A 12359-nucleotide genomic window follows, 5' to 3' on the forward strand; every position below is an offset into this window, starting at 1 on the left:
AAGAAGGAACATGTAAGGACAGGTTTTTCAGGGACCCTTTTAAGTTTGTTAAAGGATTGTTCAGCCAGGAAAAGGGAGGGCAGCTCAAAGCAGAAAGGCTAGAGGTTGAAGAATATTTGAAAAGTACATATTCAGATTTAGAGAAGAATAAGATAGTGGGTTTCGCACCGGATATCCGTCCATTAGGAGGGATAGAACATGAGATGGATGTCAGACCACCTAGGTGGAAGGAAGTTCAGGAGGTATTCAGGCGTGCAAAGGCTTCTTCAGGCCCAGGGCCTAATGGAGTCCCCTACCGGGTTTATAAAAGTGCGCCTGATACCCTTAAATTTTTGTGGAAACAGCTAAGAATAGTTTGGGAGAAACAAATTATCCCAAGAGCATGGCGTAGGGCAGGGGGTGTCCTCATTCCTAAGAAGTAGGAGTCTGTGGACCTTAGCCAGTTCCGGATGATTTCTCTCTTGAATGTGGAGGGGAAGATTTTCTTTAGTGTAGTAGCACAGAGATTAGCTAGCTACTTAGAAAGGAATAGCTTAATAGATACCATGGTGCAGAAGGCAGGAAAACCAGGTTTTTCAGGGTGTTTAGAGCATACTAGCATGATCTGGCACCAGATTCAGGCAGCGAAGATTAAGAAAAGGGACCTGCATGTAGTATTTTTAGATCTTGCAAATGCGTTTGGTTCAGTACCGCACAGCCTCATTTGGAGTGCGTTTGACTACTTCAGAGTGCCACAGGTAGTTGTTAACTTAGTGAAAGCATATTTTCAGGATATTAGGTTGTGTCTAAGTACAGCAGGTTTCACAACAGGTTGGCAGAGGCTAGAAATAGGCATCATGGCAGGGTGTACAATTTCTCCATTAGCATTTACTATGGCGATGGAAGTAATCATCAGGGCTTCTAAGTGGGTGGTAGGTGGAGAGAGACGACAGAACGGGTTGCATCTTCCACCAGTTAGGGCTTACATGGATGACATGACACTGGTGACCACAACAATGCCATGTACAAAGAGGCTACTAGAGAAGGTAAATAAGAACCTCAAGTGGGCCAGCATGAAGATCAAGCCTAGTAAATCTAGAAGCATCTCGATACGTAGAGGGAAGTTAAGTGACAGGAAGTTTGTCATAGATGATGAGGACATCCCAACAATTAGGGAAAAGTCAGTAAAGAGCTTAGGTAGGTGGTACAATGTGGAGTTGAATGATGGGGAACAGGTGGTGAAATTTAGGAAAGATGTGGCTGAAGGATTGGATAGAATAGATAAATCAGAACTTCCAGGAAAGTTGAAGTTGTGATGTTTGCAATTTGGGCTATATCCTAGGTTAATGTGGCCACTGTCAGTTTATGAAATTCCAATATCTGTTCTCCTATCTGTGCTCCTATATTAGGAAGTGGCTGGGCGCTCCTAGGTGCCTAAGTAGTGTTGCATTGTATGGAAAAGGGATACTTCAGCTGCCAGTATCTAGTTTAACAGAGGAATTTAAATGTACCAAGGTCAGGGCAGAGCTCTTGTTATCTGGGAGTAAGGACGTGGTAGTTAGGAGTGTGGTTCCAAATCCAACCAAGGGGAGGAAGTGGAACCCAAGATCGGCAGTTCAGGAGGCAGAGGCAGCTCTTAGGCATGCAGAGATTGTAGGTAATGTTCAGTTTGGCCGGGGAGGCCTGGGGCTTGGCTCAGGCAAACTGGTATGGAATAAAGCAGGTCTCAAAGATAAAAGAAAGCTGGTTGTGGAACAGATACGCAGACAGGAAGAGATAGTAAGGGGTGCAAAGGTAGTGGCCCAGGCTAAACAGGGACAGTGGTTGAATTGGGAAAGTGTAGAGAAGAGGAAGCTTAGTTGGAGGGACCTGTGGAGGATGGAGGAGAATCGTATTAGATTCCTGGTAGGGGCTACATACGATGTGTTATCAGCCCCCCAGAACCTAAAACTGTGGGTAAATGAGGACCCATCATGCCCATTGTGTTCAGGTACTGCAACTTTAAAGCATATTTTGTCAGGCTGTTTTTTTATTTTTTATTGTTTTTAGCATTGCTGATGTACATTGTTGGAGAGTAACTTTTATCTGTCCTTTCAGAGCCCGCTGCATGGTGCAGTTGTCAGCCGTTGTTTTAGTATTGTTTTATTTGGTTTTATTGATTCTATGTTGGTTGTCTGTCTCTATGTGTCAGCCCTGTGATAGTCTGGTGACCTGTCCAGGGTGAACCCTGCCTCTCACCCAGTGTCAGCTGGGATAGGCTCCAGCCCCCCCGCGACCTTCAAGAGGATGAAGCGGTTAGAAGATGAATGAATGAATGAATGATTCTATGTTTTATTTGTCTGTAAACCTGAGCCAAAGCACCTTTTAGCTTGTAGCAGTGGTTTGATTACGGGGGAGACGGAGGCTGGGCATTGTGACAGATTTTCATTTGCATGGTTTTATTTTTTCATAGACAAGGTGTTTTAATTGCATGGAGTGTGTTGTGTTTTACTTTTGTATTTATTTTATACAGCACCTTACATCCCAGTGTTTTTATTGTCATACTGCCTAGCTAAGTCTATTGACCCATGCTCTGTAAATCATCTAATGCTACCTCTTTTTTTTTTTTTTTTTTAAATTAAAACAAGTATTTACTCTCTAACAGTTATCCTCATTACTATAGGCCTTACGGGGGGGTGTAGTAGTTAGCCACAGTACTCAGCTGCTACACATTGTTGTACAGATGATACTCAGTTGTATTTATCGATGAAGCCAGAAGAAAGTAATCAATTAACTAAACTCCATAATTGCCTTAAAGACATAAAAACCTGGATGAGCACCAATTTCCTGATGTTAAATTCAGACAAAACTGAAGTTATTGTTCTTGGCCCCAAACAACTCAGAGACTCTTTATCTGATGACATAGTTTCTCTAGATGGCATTGCTCTGGCCTCTAGCACTACCGTAAGAAACCTCGGAGTAACATTTGATCAAGATTTGTCTTTTAATTCTCATTTAAAACAAACCTCACGGACTGCATTTTTTCATCTGCGTAATATTATGAAAATTAGGCCTATCCTGACCCGAAAAGATGCAGAAAAATTGGTCCACGCTTTTGTTACCTCAAGGCTGGATTACTGTAACTCTCTATTATCAGGTAGCTCTAGTAAGTCCTTAAAAACTCTCCAGCTAATTCAGAATGCAGCAGCACGTGTACTAACAGGAACTAAGAAACGAGATCATATTTCTCCTGTTTTAGCTTCTCTGCACTGGCTCCCTGTAAAATCCAGAATTGAATTTAAAATCCTGCTGTTAACTTATAAAGCTCTAAATGGTCAAGCTCCGTCATATCTTAGAGAGCTCATAGTGCCATATTATCCCACCAGAACACTGCGCTCTGAGAACGCAGGGTTACTCGTGGTCCCTAAAGTCTCCAAAAGTAGATCAGGAGCCAGAGCCTTCAGCTATCAGGCTCCTCTCCTGTGGAATCATCTTCCTGTTACGGTCCGGGAGGCAGACACCGTCTCCACATTTAAGACTAGACTTAAGACTTTCCTCTTTGATAAAGCTTATAGTTAGGGCTGGCTCAGGCTTGCCCTGTACCAGCCCCTAGTTAATAAGTAATAATGACATGACTCAGCAGTAATGACAACATGAATCAGCAGTAATGACGACATGAATCAGCAGTAATGACATGAATCAGCAGTAATGACATGACTCAGCAGTAATGACAACATGAATCAGCAGTAATGACGACATGAATCAGCAGTAATGACGACATGAATCAGCAGTAATAACGACATGAATCAGCAGAAATGACGACATGAATCAGCAGTAATAACGACATGAATTAGCAGTAATGACGACATGAATCAGCAGGTCAGGTTCAAGAGAAACTTTATTGTTACAAAGCACTCTGACAGCCGAACAAGCAGGAAGAGACAGCGGGTTGTTTTTGGCACCTGGCTGGTATGAAACTGCATCCTGGGACATTGGGGGGGGGGGGGGGTCATCACGGGGACCAATAGCACGCCGGGTTTCAGAGACACAGAACAGATGATGATTGGCTGAGAGGGATGACATCACAAACAGACACTGTCTGTGATTGGAGGGATTTTATACAGGAAGCTAAGCTAAGCTAAGCTAAGCTAGGAAGCTACCTTATACATGCAGTTAGTATGGGTTAGCGCCTTCTCTGTTTCCTCAGACTCATCATGACTCCACCTGAACACTGATGGAACCTCCACCTAAACTCTGATGGAACCTCCACCTGAACACTGATGGAACCTAGTCTGGTTCTCGTGAAATAGAACCCAGAGTTTAATTGTTCCGGGTGGAGAAGCTGAGACGAGCGCAGATGTGTGTTTACATCGATCAGTTCAGAGACACGTTCTCAGGACAGAGTCCCCGAGTCCCAAATGGATCCCTTACAGACTCGTTGACTTGAGGGGAAGTGGTGTCCCAATCCTCCATCAGGTTAGCTCTTAACCTGACAGAGAATTGGGACACCACTTCCCCTCACATGAATGTGCAAAACCAAGGGGAAGGACCAAGACAAGGGCTAAGGGGAAGAAATGGAATTGGTCCTAAGTCTGTAAGGGCTTAGGGCTTCAGTCAACGAGTCTGTAAGGGATCCATTTGGGACTGGGGGCGTGTGTCCTCGTCTCTTGGTCCAGCTGTCTGACATTAACCCTTCACACTCTGCAGTAGCTCCTTCACTGCCTGCGTTTGTATTTCTGATTATTGTGATGTAATTTCCTGGAGAATGTATACACAAGTCATATCAATAAAATCTGAACCTGAGCTAAAAACTAAAAACTAAGAGTCAATAAAACTGAATTATTAATAAAATTACTGAGATGATGTCGTTAATACAATAATAAAAAAACTCTGTTTTCACATAAGATTTTACAAAATGAAAAAACAAAGAAAATATTTCTGTACCCTCCATCGGTAATTTAAACTGTCATCATTATTTACTTTATTTAGATGTGACCTTTTTTATGAGCAGCAGACGTCAGCCCTCTGACACCACGTTGCATTGACGCACAGTTTTGCACCACACACAACGTGGCGCAATGATGAGTGTATGAGCGTATAACGTGATGACGGTGAGGACAGACGCCTTCACTTCCTGCTGCTGAAAGAATGAAGGTTTGTTGTTCTGGTTTTTATTTCAGATCTGTTTAAAGAGGATCGGACAAACGACAACCTCCTGCGGCGGACTGAGGGAGGTCAGGTTTTAAAGGGTTAAACAAACTTCCTGCTCTGGAGCGTTTGCTCAGATGAATCTGTGTTGATGATGTAACTTACTGTCAGCATGAACGAGGACATGTTTCTAACACGTTTTGTTTTCATACCTGGAACTTCCTCAAGGACCTCTCAGACTTCTTCAAGGACTCCTGGAACAAACTCAAGGCCCCTGAAAAGTGTTTAAGGACGTGTTGAAGCTTCACTCAGACTCAACCTCACCTCTGTCTGATCAGCTTCTCTGAACTAGCAGAGTTTGTGCTAAGCTAGGCTAACTCCGCCCTGATGTGAGTATGTGTGTGTGTGTGTGTGTGTGTGTGTGTGCTGAAAACACACACATATACACACACACACACACACACACACACACACACACAGATGAGACTGAGAAGGAATCAGAGACATGTGTGAACTTAAACTTGATAAAATCCCTCCAAGTGTGATGTCACACATGAAGCTCTTCATCCATCAGGCAGTTTCCATGGTAACAGGAGGGGGTGGGGTCTGCAGGCACAGGGTCATCCAATCACAGGCCTTGTTTGGTGAGAGAGGCGGACACCTGACAGGAAGACATGTGTTCAGGACAGGTGGTCAAAGGCTGTGCCCACACCCGTGTGTGTGTGTGTGTGTGTGTGTGTGTGTGTGTGTGTGCGCGTGAGAGAATCTCTCACCTGGTCTACCAGATCGTCGAGGGGCGGAGCTTCAGCAGGGTTAAGGCTTCCGGGGGAGGAAGTGTTGCTGAGGCGAGAAGGGGAGGAGTCAGGCTGGTCGATGATGACGGCACCGTGGTCTGTTCGAGCTTTGGCGCTCTCTCTGAAGGTCAACTTCTGACTCTCGATCTGTGGACATCATTCACACACACGCAGCAGAGGGACGGAGACGTCAGACGTCATGTCCTCTGATATCCACAGAGATACAAACTCCACATGTCACAGAACACGTCTGCCAGCACACAGGAGAGACGTGATGTCATCATCTGTACTGTGTTTAGATCATGTTTATCAGCAGGTGGTGAACGTGAGTCATGTGACTCATTCTGTCGGCTCCAGTAACCAGCTCGCTGTCAAACACTGTTAGCATGTTGTTAGCATGGCGGTGAAGATTCTCAGTCGTCCAGGTCATGGTGATCATAAGTGCTGTATCGTAGGATCTGGACCTGCCTGAGTTTCCTGAGGACGTGTCACGTCTCGTCCTTCTTCAGTTCTGACGGTCTGGTGCAGAGTGGCAGGATTTATACTCTGAGGGTGTGAACCTGACAGAGTCACTGAGGTCACTGAAGTCACATGTGAGTGGTTGACCCACCCGACCATCATGGTCATCGTGTTGTTAAGGTCAGATGGGTCCAGGTGTGAATGGGTGTTAGACTGCAGTGTAGGTGGGTGATAAGTGGCATCGTATGTCACCTCCTTTGTTTAACCACAGCCGTTCCAGCTTGACGTAGACAGCTTCTTCTTTTACTCCTCTTTCAAACCATCTGTCTTCTCTGGCCAAGACGTGCACATTGCTTTCCTCAAAGGAGTGTCCCTTCTCCTGTAGATGTAAGTGGACAGCTGAGTCTTGACCTGAGGAGCCGGCTCTCCTGTGCTGTGCCATGAATGTGTGGAGCGGTTGTTTAGTTTCACCAATGTCCTGTCTGGGTGTTTTAACACCTGACGACCATCATTAAACAGAGGAGGTGACCTATGACACCACTCATCACCCACCTACACTGCAGTCCTGAGATCCATCTGACCCGGACGACACACATGATGGTCAGGCGGGTCAAAGACTCACATGTGTCAGTTGACACCCACAGAGTATAAATCCTGCCACTCTGCACCAGACCGTCAGAACTGAAGAAGAATGAGACATGACACGTCCTCAGGAAACTCAGGGAGGTCAAGATCCTACGATACAGCACTGAAGAATGTTGTTAGCATGTTGTTAATGTCTTATTAGCATGTTGTTAATGTGTTGTTAGCATGTTGGTTGTTCTTGTGTTGTTAGCATGTTGTTAGCGTCTTGTTAGCATGTTGCTGACACGTACCTTCTTCCTCCCTCCTCCTGCCACATGCGTGATGTTCTCCAGAGAACCCACTTTGGACTGAACAGTTGTAAAATCCAGCTTCTCTGATTTAATCTCCACCTTCCCTCCACCTGTCAAACACACACACACACACACACACACACACACACACACACACACACAGTGTTTAGCGTCCTCATCAGGGTCCATCAGCGGACCGACAGTCCTCATCAGGGTCCATCAGTGGACTAGTCTCCTGCATGTTTCTGATATGAATGTAATGATTAAATGATATATTTTGGTGGTTTGAGTTGAAGGTGTGAGAAAGAATAGATTAAAGATTTTAAAGATTAAAGTTCCACTGATTGTCACACACCTGAGTGTGTGAAATTTGTTCTCCGCATTTGAACCATCCCCTGAGGGAGCGGTGAGCAGCAGCGGTGTCGCACTCGGGAATCATGTAGCGATCTAACCCCCCAATTCCAACCCTAGTATCAGTAACACTGTGCTACATTACAGAGAAATACAAAACTGAACCAATGAACAAACCAATGAACCTTCATTAATATAGGCCTATATTTTATCTCCAAGTGCACGTCACACACTGAGCGAGCCGCCTGTTAATGACGCTGTGGGCTAATGGGCATGTAGCTACTTCCATGTTTCACATGATACGTCATGTTTGTAGTCGACCAATGAAGATGAGTTTACATATCACCTTGGGTTCGTCCTTCACCTTCTCAAAATGATCCCACACTTTGGATTTCCTGCCCGACATGTTATTAACTAGCCTGTGGAATAACCGCAGGTACCAGCCCTGGAGATTAACCTGACTCCTGTCTGACTGCTGAGCGTGGACACTTCCTGTGGCTGTCCTTTCAAAGTAAACTCACACATGCTCCAGTCATATAGGTTTGGATTTATTTTGACAAGGTGCAGCTCCGTGTGTTACAGTTACATCATGTGAAGTAAGTAGAGAGTGAGTGTGTGTGTGTGTGTGTTACCTGGTTTGTGGTAGATGTTGTCTTTAGAGCCACATTTTGATGTCACATTAGAGAGATCCATCTTCTTAGTGACAATCTGAACCTACAGACAGACAGACAGACAGAATTGAATTTATTTTCAGTTGATTCGGACTGGAAATCCTCGGGAATATTATGCTCTTTCAGAAAGGCCGTTAATTGACTGTGAACTATCTTCTCGAGGATTTTTGAAAGAAAAGGCAGTTTGGAGATAACCGCAGGATCTAGTTTTTTAATCAGAGGTTGCTCTACTGTATGTTTAAAATGTTCAGGGACCACACCTGAGGACAGACTGCTATTCATGGCTGCAATAACAGATGACCCTACACTGGGGAAAATCTCTTTAAATAGTTGAGGAGGGACAGCATCATTTGGAGAACCTGAGGGCTTCAAATGACCAACAATCTACTGCATAAAGGACACAAGCTCAAACTGGTCAAATACAGCAGAGCAGGACAGAGATCGAGGGGTCATGAGCAGAAGGTGAGACAAGCGCCCTAGTGCAAGTGACCTTATCAATAACAGCCTCCATACAGATAGTCTGTAGGCATTAAGAACCGAGTCAATAGTCTTAAACAGAACATGAGGCTTATGACAGTTTGACAGAATAATATCAGTCAAGTGTTTTCTTTCAGTGTCTCTCACAGATATCTGATAATGAGGCCAGCAGTCCCTGAGCATTTGGAAAGACACCTGCAGTTTGTCCTTTTTCCACTTGCACTCAACATCACCTGCTCCTTCAGTCCTCCACCTGAAGGTCAGGGACAACACCACCCTCACTGGGCTTGTCTGTGGGGATGACTCCGCCCACAGGTGGGAGATGGACCACCAGGTGACCGGGACCTGAACACTTGGAGGGCACTGGAGATGGTTGTGAATTTAACAAAGAATGCAGCCTCATCACCACGTGTGACTCCTCACCTCCTCCATCACCTCCTGCTACGCTGCTGTCAGGGACATGGATGGACTGTGGTCTATGATTCTCCCTCAGGACCTGTACACCTCAGTGCCTCAGTGGACCCTGAGGCAGGCAGTATAGATCACAGCTGACCGTCCCATCCTGTACACACAGTCCTTGAAACAGGAAGTAGCGGCCCATCAGGACTCTGACGCAGTCATTGGTCATGTGACTTTCTGCAGGTGACCTGAGGTTAAACTGTCCGAGGAGGTGAAGCTGATCAGATATTGATTAACATAACTAGTTATGTCACAGCTGGTAGATCCTATCACAGCTGTTGGATTAGGTCACAGCTGGTAGATCAGGTCACAGCTGGTAGATCCTGTCACAGCTGGTAGATCCTGTCACAGCTGGTAGATCAGGTCACAGCTGGTAGGTCAGGTCACAGCTGGTAGGTCAGGTCACAGCTGGTAGATCCTGTCACAGCTGTTGGATCAGGTCACAGCTGGTAGATCAGGTCACAGCTGGTAGATCCTGTCACAGCTGGTAGGTCAGGTCACAGCTGGTAGATCAGGTCACAGCTGGTAGATCCTGTCACAGCTGTTGGATTAGGTCACAGCTGGTAGGTCAGGTCACAGCTGGTAGATCCTGTCACAGCTGTTGGATCAGGTCACAGCTGGTAGATCCTGTCACAGCTGTTGGATCAGGTCACAGCTGGTAGATCCTGTCACAGCTGGTAGATCCTGTCACAGCTGGTAGATCAGGTCACAGCTGGTAGATCAGGTCACAGCTGGTAGATCCTGTCACAGCTGGTAGATCAGGTCACAGCTGGTAGATCAGGTCACAGCTGGTAGATCCTGTCACAGCTGGTAGATCCTGTCACAGCTGGTAGGTCAGGTCACAGCTGGTAGGTCAGGTCACAGCTGGTAGATCCTGTCACAGCTGTTGGATCAGGTCACAGCTGGTAGATCAGGTCACAGCTGGTAGATCCTGTCACAGCTGGTAGGTCAGGTCACAGCTGGTAGATCAGGTCACAGCTGGTAGGTCAGGTCACAGCTGGTAGATCCTGTCACAGCTGGTAGATCCTGTCACAGCTGTTGGATCAGGTCACAGCTGGTAGATCCTGTCACAGCTGGTAGATCCTGTCACAGCTGTTGGATCAGGTCACAGCTGGTAGATCCTGTCACAGCTGGTAGATCCTGTCACAGCTGTTGAAGCAGGTCACAGCTGGTAGATCCTGTCACAGTTGGTAGATCCTGTCACAGCTGGTAGATCAGGTCACAGCTGTTGGATCAGGTCACAGCTGGTAGATCCTGTCACAGCTGGTAGATCCTGTCACAGCTGTTGGATCAGGTCACAGCTGGCAGATCCTGTCACAGCTGGTAGATCAGGTCACAGCTGGTAGATCCTGTCACAGTTGGTAGATCCTGTCACAGCTGGTAGATCCTGTCACAGCTGGTAGATCCTGTCACAGCTGTTGAAGCAGGTCACAGCTGGTAGATCCTGTCACAGCTGGTAGATCCTGTCACAGCTGTTGGATCCTGTCACAGCTGTTGGATCAGGTCACAGCTGGTAGATCCTGTCACAGTTGGTAGATCCTGTCACAGCTGTTGGATCAGGTCACAGCTGGTAGATCCTGTCACAGCTGGTAGATCCTGTCACAGCTGTTGGATCAGGTCACAGCTGGTAGATCCTGTCACAGCTGTTGGATCAGGTCACAGCTGGTAGATCAGGTCACAGTTGGTAGATCCTGTCACAGCTGGTAGATCCTGTCACAGCTGTTGAAGCAGGTCACAGCTGGTAGATCAGGTCACAGCTGGTAGATCCTGTCACAGCTGGTAGGTCAGGTCACAGCTGGTAGATCAGGTCACAGCTGGGAGATCCTGTCACAGCTGGTAGATCAGGTCACAGCTGGTAGATCCTGTCACAGCTGGTAGATCAGGTCACAGCTGGTAGATCCTGTCACAGCTGGTAGATCCCGTCACAGCTGGTAGATCAGGTCACAGCTGGTAGATCAGGTCACAGCTGGAAAATCAGGTCACAGCTGGTAGATCCTGTCAAAGCTGGTAGATCAGGTCACAGCTGGTAGATCCTGTCACAGCTGGTAGATCCGGTCACAGCTGGTAGATCCTGTCACAGCTGGAAAATCAGGTCACAGCTGGTAGATCCTGTCACAGCTGGTAGATCAGGTCACAGCTGGTAGATCAGATCACGGCTGGTAGATCCTGTCACAGAGGGTAGATCCTGTCACAGCTGGTAGATCAGGTCACAGATGGTAGATCCGGTCACAGCTGGTAGATCCTGTCACAGCTGGCAGATCAGATCACAGCTGGTAGATCCTATCACAGAGGGTAGATCCTGTCACAGCTGGTAGATCCTGTCACAGCTGGCAGATCAGATCACAGCTGGTAGATCCTGTGACAGAGGGTAGATCCTGTCACAGCTGGTAGATCAGGTCACAGCTGGAAGATCCTGTCACAGCTGGTAGATTCTGTCACAGCTGGTAGATCCTGTCACAGCTGGCAGATCAGGTCACAGCTGGTAGATCCTGTCACAGCTGGTAGATCAGGTCACAGCTGGTAGATCCTGTCACAGCTGGTAGGTCAGGTCACAGCTGGTAGATCAGGTCACAGCTGGTAGATCCTGTCACAGCTGGTAGATCAGGTCACAGCTGGTAGATCCTGTCACAGCTGGTAGGTCAGGTCACAGCTGGTAGATCAGGTCACAGCTGGGAGATCCTGTCACAGCTGGTAGATCAGGTCACAGCTGGTAGATCCTGTCACAGCTGGTAGATCCTGTCACAGCTGGTAGATCAGGTCACAGCTGGTAGATCCTGTCACAGCTGGTAGATCAGGTCACAGCTGGTAGATCCTGTCACAGCTGGCAGATCAGGTCACAGCTGGTAGATCCTGTCACAGCTGGTAGATCAGGTCACAGCTGGTAGATCAGTTTACATGTGGTATTTTCCTGGATCTGTGTGAAGTGTCTGATGATGTCAGCCACAATCCTGCATGGTGAAGAACCTGATTCGATCTCTTTGACAACAGATAAATGTGTGTGTGTTTGTGTGTGTGTGTGTTACCTTGCCCCCTCCAGGTGAGTGCTTCAGGTTCTCCGTTGATCCAATCTTTGACTTCACATTGCTGAGGTCAGGCATCGGGTGGGAGGGGAGGGGGGGTGTCCGTCCACGAGCAGAACCAGGAGACCTGGGGGGGGTCCGGACCAC

At 46.9% G+C, this 12359-nt stretch overlaps 1 protein-coding gene across 1 annotated transcript in view; it reads right to left on the bottom strand.

The window, feature by feature from the left end:
- Positions 1-3896: 3896 nt before the first annotated feature.
- The window catches only part of maptb (microtubule-associated protein tau b), a 13233-nt gene continuing 4770 nt past the window's right edge, over positions 3897-12359 (bottom strand). The window contains exons 4-8 of the mRNA XM_049562507.1: positions 12216-12359; positions 8218-8299; positions 7235-7344; positions 5880-6047; positions 3897-5767 (exon numbers count right to left, since the gene is read on the bottom strand). The exon at positions 12216-12359 is cut by the window's right edge and continues 6 nt beyond it. Of these exons, the coding sequence (XP_049418464.1) occupies positions 5735-5767; positions 5880-6047; positions 7235-7344; positions 8218-8299; positions 12216-12359 (537 nt within the window). The 3' untranslated portion in view covers positions 3897-5734. The remainder of the gene's footprint in view (positions 5768-5879; positions 6048-7234; positions 7345-8217; positions 8300-12215) is intronic.

Source organism: Epinephelus fuscoguttatus, linkage group LG19, assembly GCF_011397635.1.
Source record: "Epinephelus fuscoguttatus linkage group LG19, E.fuscoguttatus.final_Chr_v1".
NCBI lineage: Eukaryota > Metazoa > Chordata > Actinopteri > Perciformes > Serranidae > Epinephelus > Epinephelus fuscoguttatus.